Genomic DNA, 19,583 nt, shown 5'->3' with positions numbered 1-19,583 from the left:
CAAGTGTGGGAGGGGAACATATGTGCATGTGGATTGTGCATCTCAGAGAATATTTGCTGCTGGAACGTAATCTCTCCTTTTTTACTCTTTCTTTCCACAATAGCTCAAATGTACATTCACACAATGGGTGGCTCCACAGGGTTATATGTGGACGTAAGGCAAGCTGCCCTTGGGAGGCAGTCCTGAAGGGCAAAGGAGTCCAGGAAGGCTGGATGTTATTCAAGAAGGAAGTCTCAAAGGCGCAGGAGCAGCCCGTCCCCATGTGCCGTAAGTCGAGCAGGCGGGGGAGAAGACCGGCCTGGCTGAACAGAGAGCTTTGGCTGCAACTCAAGAAAAAAAGGAGAGCTTACCACCTTTGGAAGAAGGGGCAGGTGGCTCAGGAGGACTACAAGGATGTTGTGAGGTTACGCAGGGAGAAGATTAGACAGGCGAAGGCCCAGCTAGAACTTAAACTGGCCACCGCCGTTAAAGATAACAAAAAAAGTTTTTATAAATATATCAGTAACTAAAGGAGGGCCAGAGAGAATTTCCCTCCTTTGTTGGATGCGGAAGGTAACTGTGCCACGAAGGATGAGGAGAAGGCTGAGGTACCTAATCCCTTCTTCGCCTCAGTCTTTAATAGTCAGACTGGTCATCCTCGGGGTTTTCAGGCCCCTGAGCTGGGAGATGGAGATAGGATGCAGAATGAAGCCCCAGTTGTTGAAGAGGTGGCAGTCACCAACCTGCTCCTTCACCTCAATGCTCACAAGTCCATGGGGCCCAACGGGATCCACCTGAGGATAATGAGGGAGCTGGCAGAGGAGCTTGCCAAGCCACTCTCCATCATTTATCAGCAGTCCTGGTCAACTGGGGAGGTCCCAGATGACTGGAAGTTAGCAAATGTGATGCCCCTCTACAAGAAGGGTCAGAAGGAGGATCCCAGGAACTACAGGCCAGTCAGCCTGACCTCGGTGCCAGGAAAGGTCATGGAACAAATCATCTTGAGTGCCATTACACGGCATGTGCGGGACAGCTGGGGGATCAGGCTCAGCCAGCATGGGTTTATGAAAGGGAGATTCTGCTTCACGAACGTGGTCTCCTTCTATGACAAGGTGACCTGCTTAGTGGATGAGGGGAAGGCTGTGGGTAGTGTCTACTGGGACTTTCGTAAGGCCTTTGACACTGTCTCCCACAGCATTCTCCTGGAGAAGCTGGCTGCTCACGGCTTGGATGGGTGCACTCTGCACTGGGTTAAAAACCGGCTGGACGGCCGAGCCCAGAGAGTGGTGGTGAATGCAGTCAAATCCAGTTGGCGGCCAGTCACGAGTGGTGTTCCCCAGGGCTCAGTACTGGGGCCGGTCCTGTTCAATATCTTCACTGATGATCTGGATGAGGGGATTGAGTGCACCCCCAGTAAGTTTGCAGATGACACCAAGCTGGGTGGAAGTGTCGATCTGCTGGAGGGTAGGAAGGCCCTGCAGAGGGACCTGGACAGGCTGGATCGTTGGGCCGGGGCCAACTGTATGAGGTTCAACAAGGCTCAGTGCCGGGTCCTGCCCTTGGGTCACAACAACCCCATGCAACGCTACAGGCTGGGGGAGGAGTGGCTGGAGAGCTGCCCAGCAGAAAAGGACCTGGGGGTGTTTGTCGACAGCCGCCTGAACATGAGCCAGCAGTGTGCTCAGGTGGCCAAGAAGGCCAATGGCATCCTGGCTTGTATCAGGCATAGTGTGGCCAGCAGGACCAGGGAGGTGACAGTGCCCCTGTACTGGGCACTGGTGAGGCCGCACCGCGAGTACTGTGTTCAGTTTTGGGCCCCTCACCTCAAGAAGGACATCGAGGTGCTGGAGCGTGTCCAGAGGAGGGCAACGAAGCTGGTGAAGGGCCTAGAGCACAAGTCTTCTGAGGAGCAGCTGAGGGAGCTGGGGTTGTTTAGCCTGAAGAAGAGGAGGCTGAGGGGAGACCTTATCACTCTCTACAACGACCTGACAGGAGGTTGTAGCGAGGTGGGGGTCGGTCTCTTCTCCCAAGTAACAAGCGATAGGACGAGAGGAAACAGCCTCAAGTTGCATGAGGGCAGGTTTAAGTTGGATATTAGGAAAAACTTCTTCACCAAAAAGGTACTCAGGCATTGGAACAGGCTGCCCAGGGAAGTGGTTGAGTCTCCATCCCTGGAGGTATTTAAAAGATGGGTAGATGTGGCGCTTAGGGACATGGTTCAGTGGTGGACTTGGCAGTGCTAGGTTAACGGTTGGACTCAATGGTCTTAAGGGTCTTTTCGAACCTTAACGATTCTATGATTCTATGAATGGAGAGTCTCAGTCCTGCATGCAAACAGTGACTATAGAGCCACTCCACCAAATGCCATGTCAACCTTAAGGCTTCGGAGACACATTAGCACCCACTGAAAGTGCAGACAGAGGCTTTAATAGGCCCATGACAGAGGCTGGAAATAAAGGTATTTTCAACAGCACCCCAGAAGTCGCTCGGACCTTGCTGGAGTTTAAACCAGGGCTTTGAATGGTTCTGTCTTGGTGGTTTCTCAGCAAATACTGAGAGAGCCTGCTGCCATTTAAACAACCACTGATCAAGTCAGACAAAACTCTTTGACCTGCCAACAATGTTTCTGTATCTAAGAATGCAAATGAAGAGGGCACTACTAATATCAAAGCATGAGACTCTGGAAAGAGAACTGATCTAGGTGAAATTCTGATGCTGTCTCAGGGAGAAACTTGTGGTACATCTGGAAGGGAGCTCTATCATCAAGAGGTAAGAGCAACCTAGAAATCCACCTTCACAGACCAAGAAGTGAACAGGTATGTTGAGGATCTGAAATGGCAGATGCAGGAGAACACATAGCATAGTCTTCAAATTCCATGTGCAGCATCTCCAGCAGCAGGCAAGAAACTGAAAATACTCTTTAAGGAATGTGAAAATGATGGAGTGAGAAAGTATAGTGATTTGGTTGATAGGCCAATGACAGACTCAAATAGGTGCTACGTAGACTTCAACATAGTTTAAAGACAGACCTGATCCCTTCAGCTCAAGCGGGCACTCCAAAATGAGTACTCACTCTTATCAGAATTGATAAACTGGAGGGGACCAACATAACACATTGATCTGAAACTTAACTGACAGCTTATTCCTTTCTGCTATCTACGACATCGTCTTTTCTGGGTGTGAGACCAGGAGTGCTATAACAAAGAGAGCCACCAGAACATGGATCCTGGTCTGTGCTATGGAGCGTCGACCTTGCAGGAAAGGTGCTGTACAACAGGTAAATCTTCCCATGCTTTGTCTGAGTAAGGTCAGCTGCAGTTGTTGAGGCAGCAGGATAATACAAAGCCTCTGACCCCTAATAAGATAGATAGGTTGAAAACAGGCTTCTCCTTGAAGCTAGACAGAGAGATACCTACCAGTCCTGGGAAGAGATCAGGAGAGGAGACTGGCAGATGCCTGCGTGCCATTAGAAGGACTGGAAGTCTGAGTTCAGGACAGATTTGTTATATTGCATACAGGTTGCAGTGACAATCGGTAAACTTTAAAATTTTTCCTACTGAAGAAATAGGTACAGACAGTCTACCCATCTCCCCCTCTCCTGCATGTGCTGGTTTTGGCTGGGATAGAGTGAATTTTCTTCATAGCAGCTTGTATGGGGCTATGTTTTGGGTTTGTGCTGGCAACAGTGTTGATAACACAAGGATGTTTTAGTTACTGCTGAGCAGTGCTTACACAGCATCAAGGCCTTTTCTGCTTCTCACCCCACCCCACCAGCGAGGAGGCTGGGGGTGCACAAGAAGCTGGGAGGGGACACAGCGGGGACAGCTGACCACAGCTGACCAAAGGGATATCCCACACCATATGGCGTCATGCTCAGCATATACAGCTGGGGGAAGAAGGAGGAAGGGGGGGACGTTCAGAGTGATGGCGTTTGTCTTCCCAAGTCACCATTACGCATGATGGAGCCACCTGCTTTCCTGGAGGTGGCTGAATGCCTGCCTGCTGATGGGAAGTAGGGAATGAATTCCTTGCTTTGCTTTGCTTGCGTGCGCAGTTTTTGCTTTACCTATTAAACTGTCTTTATCTCAAACCATGAGTTTTCTAATTGCCATGACTGAGAAGCAGAATGAGGAAATCCATCTTCCATCTGATCTAGCCACTTATCATTGATCCTTTTGGCTGTGACATGGCAAGAAGCGGTTATCTGAAACGATGTAGTTGAGTCCAGAATAGTACTCATAACAGCCAGAGAGATCCCAGGATCGGTGGGCAATGTAGGGTATACATCAGGTCATGAGACGGTTCTTTTGGGGATCTGCCATCCACTTTGTGGCAAATCTCGGTGTTGCTGGAGTTTGTCACCAACTTTAGTTCCCTGAACAGTTTCAGAAGCCGAGATAGAGATTTAGGCGGCAGTCTTAGCATCACTGGTGCGAAGTAAGGAGGTAACCAAGTTAGTTCACTAGTCCTAAAGAATGCAATGACAGTGTTTGTGGAGCTGATGTACCTAGGACCCAGACTGCTGTGACAGGCAGAAAACTGCTGCAACAGATAAAGAAGAAAACAAATGCTTACAGCGCTTCATATTGGCCTTCAGTGGCTGAACTGGTTCTGGGGATGACCAAATCAGAAGCCTCTGTGGCAATCACAAGGATCTGAGAGGACTTGACTTTACCAGTCTGGAAGGGAGAAGACAGAGAGACTTTCTTGGGATGGCTTTCTTAGGAGGATGGCCAGCGGCAGATCAAAGACAAAGCAGTCAGATTCAGCTGACTGCCTTCCAGCCCATGATACCCACTGGGTCCCATATCAGAGAAAGCTTTCACTGCCTTCTCAAGGAGAAATTTTCTGTAGTTCAAGCTCACCATCCCTTCCAGGTTTTAAAGAACACCATGTGAGCACTCGCTGGGAGCAAGACCTTCTCTGTCACATTAAGGAAACCCTGTACGTGTCAGAAGATGAAATTCAACCCCAAAGCAGGGGTACACCCAGGGTGTAAAACGGCCTTGGGAGATATCATCAAAGCTAAAGAGAAGCACAGCTTCTCCTACTGAAAATTCATAGCAGCAATCAGGCAGTTGAGAGAAAACGAAATGACACAAGAATTATCCACCTTAGATACGCACAGAGTGGGAAGGTGAGCATGGCCCCTAACGAATATGTTACTGGTCTCAAGTGGCAGGCCATGTGAATATCCATAATCTGAATCTATTTGTGGAATATCACTCCAAAAAATAAAAAAGTAGGTGGTCCAGTTGCAACTTTATACTAAATAACCAAAGTCCGCAAACTTGAAAACTACATCTGCTCATTTACTGTCTCCTCTGTGCTTAATAGAGACCTATTCCAATTTGCACTTAATTGAATTACTACAGCTAATGGCAAAATGAGGCATTAAATACATATCTTTTTGTAGTCAATTAAATTTAACTTAAATCTCACACACGTATAAAGTTATGACTGATCAGTGCACAACACTAGTCAGCAGAAACCCAGCATGATTAAACTTAGGAAAAATTCCTCCCTGGAAATGTGTCAGCTGTGTCAGTGTCAGCTCTGCCACTGACAGCTCCACTACTGATGGAGCAGTAGTTAACTTATGAAAACTCCACAAAATTACAGTCCCTATTCATTTCAGATAGGAGATAAACAAATCTAAAGCGATCTAGATGAACTGAAAGACAAAATAAATGAACAAAGAAGAAAAATATATAACCATACTTCACGTGAATCTGTATATACTGGACTGTCATTTAAAATAACTTATGTGAATATGTGCACATTTTTGTTTAATTGTTTAGCTCAAAACATATATTTTCTTTTTTCAGTGGCCTTCAGACTCTAAAGCTTCAAATAAATAATTTCATTTACTTCATATTACCAAGAAATCTATCTATTCAGACATTTAAGAAAAACAAACAAAAAAAAAGGTAGAGGACATTTTTCATTTGAAAAGAGTAACCTTATTATCTCAGTTATTTCTTTATCCGTTTTCTACGTAAAAAATTATTTTTCAATTGCCAGCCATATGAATTTAGATTAGGAGTCAAAAATTAAGCAACAATCTCTTTGACTCCTGAGATGCTGCAACCCGCGTGCTACCATCAACATAAACCTTTGCAACCCCATCCTTTTCAGAGTACATTGTTAAGCTTCCACTAGAGAAGTTGTCTTCCTTTGTGCAAAGGTGTTGCTGGGCCACATGTGAGATCAAACGCCTGAAAGCAGAGGTTAGCTCATCTTTAGTTTGAACGTGCCCATCACAAAAAATAACCCAGACCAATATTACTTCTGCAAGATCAACAGCAACGAGCAGACAGCAACACTTTACACACCAAGTTTTTTATGTTTGGATGACACTTATCTACAATCCACTACACAAAAATACATCCAAACTATTCAGTAGAAGGTCTAGTTTGTTGAAAAGTCTGTGTAAATGTTTGAAGGACTGCTATCACCATCTAGCCACTTGGTTTTTTTCTTTTCCACCTTTTACAAATATGTAGAGCAACATCACAGTCCTGGTGCCCGTGCGAGACAGTTTGTATCAAACCTTCTCTTGAAAAACTAAACCAGAGTTTGGAGAAAAGAAAGCTGAGCAGGACATGGACGAGGTTCATAAAATCATGACGGAAGTGGCTAAGGTGAATGCAGAACTGCTATTTAATAAATTGCACAATGCTTGAAGCAGGGGACACCTGTTGAAACTAGTCGGAAATTGAGAAAAAAGAAAAAATAATGTACTTTTTAACGTGATTAGTAGTGAACTACTGCAGTTTGCTGCCAGACTATGCTGGATGCAGACAGCTTTTAATCAAAAGGATACATGGATAACAGGTCCAAAAATGTCTAGATACTAAAGGGATGAGGCAGACATCCCTAATCCAATGTCTGTGGACAGGATGAGGGGAACGGACTGCAGAATGTGGCCAGGCTTATGTGCTGTCCTTAAATAATATGTCCTACTGCCTCCATTGAAGGCAGAATGCTGGGCCAGATGGACCCTGCTGAGATCTGCTCAGCTATTTCTTATGCTTTCTAATCTTCAAAAAGTTTTGAAGTTCATTGTTTCAAAACATAATAAACTTTGATTCCAGGACAGAGCATCAACAATTTACAAGGGTGTTCACAGATGTGTCACAGGCCAGAAGGACAGCTCACGACCACAAGAGGTGAATGCCTACCCAGAACAAGACAAAGCACTGACACGTGGTACTGTCAGAGGAAAATATCTCAAGCCAAATCCAGCAGCCTGAGAGAGGCGAGGCTGCTGTCGCTCCATGCCCCCAGGTCCAACCAGAAGCGAGGCTGAACATGTTCTTCCAACAGGCACATGCACACAGAGCACATGTATACACCACATAGATACATATATATATATATATACATATATATGGCTGGACATACAGATCCCAGACAGACCTCAAAGCACTCATACCAACACTAATGGCCTCATCCTGCTCCCTGCTCTGGCTGAGCAGGATGGAAATCCATTAATGGGAATATATCCATATGTCCAAGGTGGACCCCTCCAGCAGCTGGCCTCAAACAGTCTGCCCAGTAGCCACACCTGGATCCCGGTCTCCCCAGTTGCTGCCACCTGGACATATGAGCCCTCGAGGCTGCAGGCAGACACCCCACTAACCCCCTCCCAAGGTGTCCAGGACTCCGCTGTTCCCAACAGCCGTGCCCTGTGCTCTCACCCCTACAGATACGCAGCTGCTCTCACCCCCACAGCTGACCTTTAGAGACCTCCAAACCCATCCTGCACCCCAGCCCGCTTCACCTACTCGCTGTCTCGTCCGGCTTGATCCTTGCTAACCATCATGTGCTCACCCACACACCTGCACTCATTCCAGTTGCTGCACCATAGACCCCCATACACACGGGGAGCAAAGAGCCCCTCACTGGAAAACAGTTGAAGGTGGAGTTTAATGAGGAGACAGGGCAGACAGGAGCAGTACATCGCCAGACAAGCATCCAAGCCAGCCTCTGCTAACATGCAAACATTTTGTTGTCCCTTTACTTCCCACATTTGTTCCTCCCCATATCACCTAAATCCCTCCTTTTTCCCACCTTTGGTTCGTCCCCTAGGCACCCCATAATAAGTCCTGTGCAATCCCTAAAAGCTCTTCCCCTGCATCCCCCGACACATCCCACACCCTCAGCTAGCAATGCCCTTAGTCCAAAAATCAACCCAGAGGGCTGCTCCCGATGGCTCATGGTGATGGGTTTCACGCCTGGACGCTGAGGCTCTGCTGGGACAGCCCTGGGAGGGGACTGCACGAGGTCTCCCTTCCTCTGGGTCCTTAATTTGGGTTTCCACCTGCCCCTGTGCTTCTCTGGGCTTGTGGACACAGACCTTTCATGGAGAGGTACTGTTTGGGCTCCCCCCACCAATGCCCCCCTTGGCTCCTCTGTAGGTGTGCAGCTGAGCTTTATCACACAACCAAACAGTAACCAACTGCAGTCGGCCAGCCTTGAAATGCAATGACTTTCCACCAGCTTTCTAAGCTCTAACACACAGATTGAATCTGTCACAGGTCATCTGTTTCTTAAAATAACCTGTGATGATCAATCCCCCTTCAGCATCTGTTAGAAATCATCCCATATTGCTTGTCATAAACCAAATATGGTTATTAATGATTAGGTAAATCATATAATGAACCAAACAGTTAGCACAGGCTGTCATCAGTAACTTGTGCACATCCCTAATGCTACAGCTTCAGCAGCCTCATCAAGGTCAACGCAGCTACTCAAGTGGTTAAAACAAAGCATTTGTGTCTCAGCAAAATTGGGGTGTTACAGATCACAGCCCCTGATCTGCAGACAGACATGCCCGTGGCCTCGTCCAGTGCCCAGCCCCATGGAGTCTTTTCACTGATGTGGGACGGCTTTGGATCAGCCTCTAGAATGGCAATGCGTTCTTTTTCTATTTCATTTTTGGGTTTTTTTTATTACCTCTCTGTTGGTCTTCTGTTCCATTAAGTTGTTTTTGTGCTTCTTCAATTTTGTCTGCAAGAAAGAGAAGTCGTTATTAAAATACATACATAAAAAAGCAAGGTTTTAGAAAGTCATTTACTGAAATCTGTCTTGAGCTAGCCGTTTATATTTAGGAGTGATACCATTCACACATAAATATGCAGTACATTATGAGTAATACGGCCATATAAAATTTTATCATGTTTTACCAGCAAGGCTATTGACATGTTAAATTACACGGAACTGCAGAAAGAAAAGCATTGGCATTGGATCTGCAGTCAACAGCTAATCCCGCTGTAGTTTCGTACCATCTATAATAATTTATGCAGTCAGGGGACTCTTTGGAATAGGTATTATGGTGCATTACAGAGCATTTTAATACGTTTTTGAAAAATGCTCTTAGAACAAGACAATGCGGCATTAAACACAGTGATACAAAGAGCAAACGGGATTTGCTATGTGAAGCAACGGATCCAATATTGTCACATGGGAGTAGCGGGGGGTGAGCAGTAGCCCCGTGCTTATTCCTCTGTGAAACTACATGAAATTGGTCCACACGCAGCAGGAGCAAAAAGAGGCCTCAAGTCTTCACTCTCACCCTGTTCATAGCAGATCGCCTGCTGCCCCCAAACACATCGGTGTCGGGAAGGGAATTGCATTTCTGCCGCTGCTGCACAGAAGATCCCGCGGGAAGGGGGGACCTTGTTCTGCACATGTGTGCGTTTGCACGTGCAGAGCAAGAAACAAGAAAAGGGGCAACCGGAATGAATAAAAACTTGAGACCAATTTGGTTCTGGTAGCAAACAGTCCTCCGAGTGGCTTCAGGATAAGAGGTTGTGTTGATAAGAAGCAGTGGCACTGGAAGAGGCTGAGCTCCATATTGAACTACGGCCTGACCAACCAAGATCTGAGCTTGGAACATGGCTTTCAGATATAACTGATAATTTTCCAAAATACCTGTGAAAGCTTTTCTTTTTTTCTTTTTTTTTTTTTTTTTCTTTTTTCCCCTCTTTTTTTTCCCCTTTTTTTTCCTTTTTTTTCCTTGGGGGTGGGGTAATTTTTATAAAATTAAATTGAAAGAATAGAACATAACTGGATTCACCCTAAACCTCTCCAACTGTACTGGTACAACTGGGGAAATACCAGATTTCTTGGCTGCCATATGTAGAAGGAAAAGGACAGCTCTGCAAAGTCCTCACCCCTTTCTTCACAAGCATGGAGGCTGTTACTCAGTCTGACTTTTATTCACCGTTCCTATACAACACAAGGTTTGTAGAAAATGGTCCTTTCTTCAACAGACTTTTAAATCAGTGGGTTTAAATGACTTCTCTAATACTTATGAGCTGAACCACTCAAGTACGTCGGAACCATTTGTCCACAGTTGAAGTCTGAAATTGTCTTCTAATTATTTTCTCAGTAGAACCAAAAAAAATTATAACTGAAACAAACCCTTCTCACAGTTTTTAAGACCTAGTTTTGTCCAGCTCACTCCAATTCTGCATTTCTGCCTTTCAAAACCAGTACCAGGTTCCTTTCCTCACTAAAGCTCAACCACTTCTCTCCTGTACGTTGGCCCAGAGAACGCACCAAAACATCTCACAAGGATGCAAACCTGGCAGACTCCCAGAGCTGACGTTGCTAATGAGAAAGACTACCACCACGACTTTAAAAGCCAAACCTCTTCCTTCTTCCTCTGAGGTGAGACATACATACATATTTAAAGCAAAGTTTTATACAAAGTCTCTTTTGTACTGACTTACTGGCTGCTGAAGACAAACACAAGCAACTCGAGGAGAATACCCCATCGTTAGCTCTTTACCAACCCGGTTACGCAGGCTTACTTTAAACAACGAAGACTTGATATTTAACATCCTCCTGCTGAAATACTGTATGTATCTATATACTTTTGTATAGAAAGGGCTGTAAATAGCAATTTCTAACGAAAATAAGAGGAAACGTAAACAAAGCATCTTTTATATACACGTGCCACTACTGCTATAGAGAAAAATGTATCTAACGATCTTATACTGTTTTCCTACAGCTTATTGTTTTACAGAAAGGTGATGGAATAAGCAACTTACAAAGTTGCATGACAGCTGATGAAATACATGAACACACAGGAAAAAAAATAAACATCAACAAATTAACCCTGTAAATGGAGCTGTAATATTTACTAGAAAGCAACAAGCAATCGAAACCATAGATCGGCTATCAAACTCATTTCCCCTCTGTTTAAAGATATATCTAATGCACAAGAAATGGTGTTTATTGCTTGAGAGGATGTAAAAGATTTGTCACCAAAATTTATACTTAAGTACACAGACAACTGCAGTTTCATTATTAAAAGAATTATCTGCATATTTCCCATAAATGCTACAATAAATGTATGCATTTAAATTCACAATCATCCTATTTTATAGAGAAAAATTACTTAAGTATTTTGGAAGCATGCTACATTAGATTGCCAGAAAGATTAAATGCTTTGATCTCCTTAGCTGAATTCTCTCTCTTATTTAAAAAAGAAAAAAAAAAAAATCGAGTTCCTGTCAGAAATTCCCAACCACTTCTTTGTCAGACTGTAATCCCAAACAAAGAAACACAGATAACAGAAATAATAACTAGGTAAACAAATGCTTGGTGCACAGCCAGAAAGTCTCCTGCACTTCCTGCATCTCCTGAAATGCTTCCCCAATGAATTATATTTGTCGCATATATGTCTTCCTACCTATGGAGGTATCTCTGTGCAGAATACTTTCAAGCATCGTGAACACTGAAAAAAATTCGCTGTTGGTTCTGGAAACTGAGACGCCGATTTTGACTGTAAACGAGCCATGGGTATTAACGTGGGTCTGCCTGCTAAACATTTCATTGAGGACTACATCCGTGTAACAACCCGTTTCACACAGCTACCTGCTCTTCTTATTGCACCAAGGCTGGTTTAACGCCAATGAAAGAAATTTGTGGCAGCTGCTTCCCGGCCTGCCGCATTTTACAACTACAGATCCCATATGGGCGACTGCTTTACAAACCGCTGCGTTTCAGGCTGGAGGGAAGAACTGGGTTATCCCGCACCGCCGCGGAGCAGGGGGGAAGAGCAGGCTGTGAACCGCTCACCGCCGTGACACCGAAACGCAGCCTCCCTCGTTCTTCAGACAGCTCCCACGTACGCCAACAATAACTTGCTAAAATAACATCATTTTTGTATTATCCAGTTATTTCTTTCTCCTTTGTCTCATTAAATTAGCCGTACGTGAAACATTTTGAGGCAAATTATTTCAGAAAATATACCATATTCTTTAATAATTATATTATAGGTTCTCTAACGGTACACACCTTTGGAAACTCTTCATAAGCAAAAATACATTACACAAAAATCATCTGCAAAACGCAGGAGGAACTGAAAACTGCAAAGTCCACTATTAATTGCAAATAATATCCGATCCAATACTCACTTGATTTAGTATTATTTCAGATTTAAACCTGTGATACTGAAGATAGTATCTAATATGAACATTTTACAAAGGAAACATTTCTTTATCACTGGAATATTATTTACTTCTACTAGGATAAGAGAAAGTAATTTAACGAATAGAAATTTCTAATACATGGCGAGCACGGCACCCTCTCCTATTTCCCATAAAATGACAGAATAGTACATATCTTGATGACTGGTTTATTGTAAGACCTATCCTAAGGTCCCCAACCTTCAGCAGACAGCCTTCTGGAGCAACACACGTCTAGAAGCAAATGATGACAGGGACAGACACACTCTGATGTAGGACGGGACACTTCTCACTAAGTGCTTACTAGAGGGGGAAAAGCAGAGCAACAATACAAGATGAAATCTTCGGATGTGCCGCTGTATGGAGAGGAGACTCCATATGATAGAAATGTCACAAGCCACAGAGCCAGATCTTGGCTATCCCAGGCAGTTGCATACCACAAAAAAGCAAAGCACAGGTAACATCATATAATAATTATATATATATATATAAAATGTGTGTGTGTGTGTATATATATATATTTAGTTATAAGTATATATGCACACACGTATATACATGTATATACATGTGTATGTGTAAAATAAAATGAAACAACATGGGTGCAACAGCTTTTCTTACTCCAGTATTAAACCTTTTCACGTTCTTGTCCAATACAGCTCTCCCAGCAGGTATCTGCTGCATGGAAATACCATCAAATTCCTTGGGGTTTTAAATATATAATGTAACCGTGCTTTTTAGGAACACGAGGAAGGAGATTGGCACGCATTAAAATATGCTTCTTGTTTTGCATGACTCCTGCTGTGATAGATCATTACATGGATACCAACAGTCTGAGTTAGATAGGGTGGTGCTGTGGTGGGTTTTTAAATGAAAAAATAAACCAGATTTTTCACCAGCTTTACATTCTCTATTTTTGATCTTCACTGAGAGATAGAACCTCACAGATTTTAATTACACCACAAATAAAATGTAGTTTATAAAGACCTTTGCTCTTTTTTTTAAAAGACGTCAGCATATCAACGTATACAAACCTGAACATGTTTACCTGTATTAGAAATGTATTAGGAATTTTCAAGAAAACCTTTAAAGGCCTTATTGATAGGGTCAGTTAAGGAAGAAAAATAAAGGCTTAGGAATTTGAGCAAGGAAAGCAGAAAGACTGAAAAGTGTGAGGTTTGCAAAATATGAAACCAGTAACTTCTGACAGCAATTTAAGCTAGAGCAAAAGAAATCTTCCATTTGTGGGTTTGTTTATGAGGTTTGCTTTAAGGTTTTTTTTAAAAGCACATAAGAAAACGTGTCTCTTTTTTTGCTCATGAAAGAGAGTCTCCATGCCAGGGCAATGAGATGACTTTGTCCTGCTGAATAAGTCGCCCCGCGCAGCGAGAACGCCCAAAGGAACGGAGCGGCAGTCACTGAGGAGGACCACTTTTAAGCCACCAGGAAAGCTGACATGGGGGTGGTGGGTGGGAAATGTTCATTAAACTTAAGCAAAATGCCCAAACATGAATATTTTTCATTGTACCTACTCGCATGTGTCTGTATCACTGTAAGAAGATTTTTTTTTGGCTTCTTGATGAAGACACAAAACTTCTGCTCTAAAACAATAAAAAGGGCTTTGTTTTTATTTTTTGTAATCTCACATACTCTATTTATGGATAAGTGGAAAATTAGCAGCTGTATACCATATTGGATGCTAAGAACAGGCCACTTCATCAAAACTTTAAAAAATACAAGTTTGTATCCTGCCTGAAAGGCTAGGGTTTTATATTCAAGTATTTAACCAAAACAGCTGGAAGGAAAATATCAGCATTTTTTTTCCCTTCAGTTAAAGGCAAGAACTCCTCTCACGCCTTACGCCTGAGTCATCCTAAAAACACCTCCAGCAAAACAGCTTCAGATAGCAACAGTTCTTCTTGTTGCTTTCTCAAAGAACTCACTCTCTTACCCTACTCCTTCAGAAGACATCTGAAAAGTAATTTTAAAAATCACTTTACATGTTTTTCAATGGACACAAAGAAAGATATCGCTTTAATTATATTTTCTTGCATTGACCATCTAGATCATTAGCAGAGAAGAGAACTGCAGTGACAAAATATTCTTCAGCTGAAATGCATTAACGCAATCACACTATATGCATTGGGAAGTATTACCGAAAACAGCATCATAGGTGGGTTTGGTTTTTTTTGGAGGGGAGGCACAGCTTGAGAAAACCATTACTGAAAGTTCAAAACACTGCATTTCCCATTGCTACTTAAATTCAGAGAGCAAGTGAAATAAGGCTGAGACCCTGCGTGGAAATCTCCCATCTTCTGACTATTAAAACCCACCAGTCTGACGCACCAGAAACAAAGTGCTTTGCATTTCACTGGATGAGACGTGTTTCTGAAAGCATCAGAAGACCACCACGTATAAATAAATAAACACATACAGAAGAATTTAAAAATGCCCTGAGCACTAGAGGGGTGGTGCAGACCAGCACGGCATATGAAGAAGAGCTCAGATTTTACACGGAGGGATCCGAGCCCGCCCCCACATCCCACTGGAAGCATTTCACGCCTCCCCCAGAGGGAAGCCTCAGGCTTCAAGCATCCGTGCCCAGGTGGCGCAGGCAGCGGCAGGGCGGGAAGGGCAGCCGCGCGAAGCTGATGCACCACGCAGAGCTGATGCAAGCTTGGAGCACTTCCCCAGGTGGTGGGTTCCCTCGGCACCAGGGGCAGCATTTAATCCCAAGGCACCCTGCTTGTAGCAGAGGGTACCTGCCAGGGGCTGGGGAGGATGCAGAAGCGCCCGTGCCCTACTGCGAGGAGGCTATGATGCTTGGCTTTTCCCTTTCACTAGGAGGAAAGGTTCTTTACAACCTGCTAAAACAAGAACGCTGTAGTTCTAGCGTTTTTCGGTTAACTGAGATGAATCCCAAGACTTCCCTTAACCAGCTAATTAAAAAAAGAAAGGGGGGGGGGGGAGGGAAGCGAGTCTTGTCTGTACAAGGAGCCCATTAGGTTAATTGAGAGCACGGTGCAGGTGGTGGCGCAGTCGGTGGGAGGCTGCCTCTTGCCCGTCCTCGGGAAGAGCGGAGGCTCGGCAGGCCCCTGCACGCAGGCTTCCCCGCACAGCGGGAGAGGCTCCAAACCCAAAACTCATGCGGCAGAGCTGGGGGAGCGGGTCCCGATGGACCCCAGGCTCAGAGCGGGAAGGAGGGATGGCAGCACCAGCCCTCGCTGCAGGAGGAGGGGACCCATCAGCCAGGAGGGGCAGGGGATGGAAGACGTGGGCACCTGAGGATGCCTCTGATGGCCCGGAGCTCCCACCGCTGCCTCCCTGACGCAAAACGAACACATACGGAGTTGGCAAACAGCAGGAAAAGGCAGTTCATGAAACCCATAGGACGAGGCACTCTTCTCACTTGAATTTAAATCTACTTTTAATTAGAAACCACTCTTCTATCCCCATATAGTTCCCTTTCCTAATTTAATGAGGAACGCTCAAGATTAAAAGGAAGAGATCAGATGAGGCAAGAGCAGTCCCTATGCTTTCTCTTCAATTTTCCAGTGTGGGAACTTGACACCTTTTGGCATACGGTTTGTTTTGTGGTTTCTCCTTTCAGTCTGGGGCTTAGAGAATCACAGCAGCACGGCTTAGTGGGTTGCCAAACACTGAGCCTGATAGCGTGGATGTCCCCAGCCTACATAAACGCAAGGTAAAACAGATTAAATCTCAGTTTGTCAGATACTACCAGGCTTGAAGATTGCTTGTACAGCTGTAAGGAGGGGTGAGGTGGAAAAAAGACCTCTTAAAAATTATGAAATGTTAATTCAAAATTCTTAGCAACTAGTAGGATGATGCAGGAGCAGTTGTTATTTTAAAAACTATCAACTACTTTTTAACACATCTTAAATGAGATTTAAAACATCTTAAAATGTTCTACTAGTCATTATAACCTTGACTAATGACCTGTTTGATCAGTTTTTCAGGAAAATTTTATGCGTTTTCATTTTAACGTCAACTTTGAATGCTCATCATACTCCCTGCCATATATAATTATTTGCATTTAAAAATGAAAAACCCATGACAGATACTTTACATAACCCCGTTGAAAATAGAAGATAAAAATCCTCCTACTATTCTTCTTCATTTTAAGAAAAAAAAGAGGCTTGCATATTTGAAAATACAATCTGTAACCTGCAGATTAAATTAGTATCGGCACTGAACAGCTATACCGTATATACAATAAAACAGTCAATGGAGAGGCTGTATATAAATTAAATACATAATAGGTTTATCCTTGCCATCACATGTATTACTTAAGCATGGCAAGGGCTCTTGATGAGGCTGACACGGTGTATGCACATAAATTACATAAGCACTTTGCATATGAACCCAAACTCGGTCCCAGTGTCATCAATGTACGATTGGGGAGCTTTCAACTTTTTTTTTGTTTGCGTGAGTTCAATTTTTATTATGAGGCTTTTAAACTCATTAAAAACTGAGCACAGGAGGTGATGGGGGGAAGAGAATTTTTGGATGGTTGTCGCCTTACAGAAGGACAGAGCAAACAGCGAGGCACCTGTGGGGACAGGCACAGTAGCTGCCAAGCACAGAAATCCAGAAGTGCAGGTGAGTATCTTCAGAAATATCCCCTGCTTGGCATGTTTTCACCCAGTGTAAGCCACCGTGCAAGGGTGGCACTTTCCACGGCTGGTCCCTTTTCCACCTGCCCCAGAAAGCGAGGCCATCCTGGACCCCATGTGTACTTCTGAGAGCCACCAGCTGTGCCACCAGGGAAAATTCATTTACATGTTGTCTCCCTCCCGAACCAAAGCACAAACACAGGTACTGACTGCAGTTCCATTTGCATAGCTCCTCATCAGCCACTTCGCACAATAATTACACCATGGCTATGCTGATGCTACAGCACTGTTCTGCCCCACTGCCAAGTCCTAGCTGTGTGTACCTAGGACAGGGTGACTGCTATCACTAAAATCTGCTTAATAATTATTTAACAGCCTCTAGGGCTTTCACTGTTCCAGGTTTAATTTCGGCTTTCTGGTTTCTTTTCTATACCTAATCCAGTATTGGGGTTAAAAGTTAGAACTAAATATTAAAGCCAGGAGTCCCTCTAATTCACCATCTTCTCCAAGCTATGAGCACCTTCATACCTTCTGCACTGAGACGGGCTCCCTCCCCCTGGTAGGTTTACTGGCCTTTGATCTGATATCCCCAAACTGGAAAGAAGTGGCGGTTTCTTTTTTTCATTTTTTTTTTTTAAGCCTGAGACAGAAATTAAACAAATGCCAGTGAAATACCTGCAAGCATTTAAAAAAAAAAACCAAAACACACAAAACAACCTTTCTGCTCACCAGAAGCTTACATAAAAATAACAACACGTAGGGCCCAAAAGATTTCTTTAATTTCTGGATTTTCTCTAAAACAGATCCTATACCAAAGCAGCAGTCGAGCCAGCCACTCCCCAGCCAAACAGAGGAAAAACTTTCCATCCATCTTTCTGGTACTCCAAAAGCACTTGTCCTCAACTGCAAGGCTGCTGAGGGAGGGCTTGCCCAACACAGAAAGACACAAAACTGGTTCAACAGGTAGAACAACATCAAGAGCTGGTGTTTCATCACCTGAGACAACAGCGCCGAGGCTTTCTGCAAGTTCTCTGAGGGGTCAAACTGCTCTGTAATTTCTTCTTCTATTTCTGGAGTTCCTCAAACACTACTGAGTTTACAAGGCAGAAATCATGTAAGTAGACACATCCATCACTGAGGAAACTATGGCACCAACAACCCTGTTCAAACACAGATTAATTTTCTTCAGCTTAGCATATACGTTCAAAATGATCTCTTTACTGAGATCCTATAATCTTGATAGAAATAGTTTAAATTATTAGATCTTCAGTAGGACTTTGGATACTGAAGTTCTTAGAATTACCTGATATTAAGATGGACAATAAATAGTACTGCTGGCTAAGAAAAAAAAAAAAAAATTCTGATGACACTAACAAAAAAAGGAAGCAGCAAAGCAAAAGCTTACAAGTCAAGCCAAAAGTCCAGCCCAACATCTTGCCTCCAGCAGCAGTCAAGAGCAGAAGTTGAGGGAAAAGGAGGAGAGGACACATGGTAAGTCCCGAACTCTAAAACCACACAGCTCTGAAGCAAGGTCCAGAAGCTGTATTTGAACCTCACGGGTCCCACAGATTATTCCTACATTAGTTTCTCCAAGCGTGCTTTGAATCCGTGTGAGCTTTTCACATCTCTCTCCTTCATACTGCAGGGCCTCATCCACTTAGTCACTCCTTATACAAAAGCTGTTCAATAGACTTATGACCTCAGCAGCCTTTGCAGTACTATTTTATCCCCTTTGGAGGTGGAAGTGAAGAAGGGAAAGTGAATTAGGAGGAAGACGTCAGAATCGATGCCACTGTTCAAGACGAAGGCACACCACAGATGCTACTGTGACAGATATGTTTTTCTCTACTACTTCCATAAACATTCCTAATGTTTTATTTGCTTTTTGACAGCTAGTTGAATATACAGTTGACTTCTCCACACAAATATATGACCCCCAGATCTCATGCCCGAGTGTTAACAAGCAACTCAATTTAAATGAAAACGTTAGAATATTTTTCCTGTGGACATCACTTTGCATTTATCCACACTGAATTTCATTTGTCATTTTATAATATGGTTGCACAGCAACCTAATGTCATTTTGAAATCCTTTGCATTTTCATTTGCATCTTCATCTTCACCTCCGTGGATAACTCCATCAAATCAGCAACACTGCCACTTCACTATGCGTGCTCTTTCCCGGATCACTCAAAAGAATGGGAATCAACAGAGGCACATTTTTATTAACTGTAAAATGGCAGGCAGTGTTTGTCTGCTAAGGAGCAGGTATCGACTGCAAAATGTGTAAATATCAGCCTCTCAATAAATTTACACACAAGAGATTTTTGTTCTGGGGTGGGCTGGAGGAATTCACTCAACACTCTCTTTCTTCTTTAAAACCCTGTCCTTATTTCCAACCTGTCTTTAAAACCCAGCCTCCCCAAACACCATCATCCCTTCACCAGGTAGCTCAAAGAAGGTGCCTCTGGGTCATCACCTCCAGCCAC

The 19,583-nt window shown here is 43.8% G+C and overlaps 1 protein-coding gene across 5 annotated transcripts in view; it reads right to left on the bottom strand.

The window, feature by feature from the left end:
- Window positions 1–19,583, bottom strand: part of HIVEP1 (HIVEP zinc finger 1) — a 131,667-nt gene that overhangs the window by 50,595 nt on the left and 61,489 nt on the right. For all 5 annotated transcript variants that reach the window (XM_082311952.1, XM_082311949.1, XM_082311951.1 and 2 more), the window contains one exon: window positions 8,941–8,994. In XM_082311952.1, the coding sequence (XP_082168078.1) occupies window positions 8,941–8,994 (54 nt within the window). The remainder of the gene's footprint in view (window positions 1–8,940; window positions 8,995–19,583) is intronic.

The sequence above is a fragment of the Platalea leucorodia genome (genome assembly GCF_965183815.1).
Source record: "Platalea leucorodia genome assembly, chromosome: 1".
Lineage (NCBI taxonomy): Eukaryota > Metazoa > Chordata > Aves > Pelecaniformes > Threskiornithidae > Platalea > Platalea leucorodia.
Note: the sequence above shows the minus strand (reverse complement) of the source record. Positions and strands in the feature narration are given on the sequence as shown.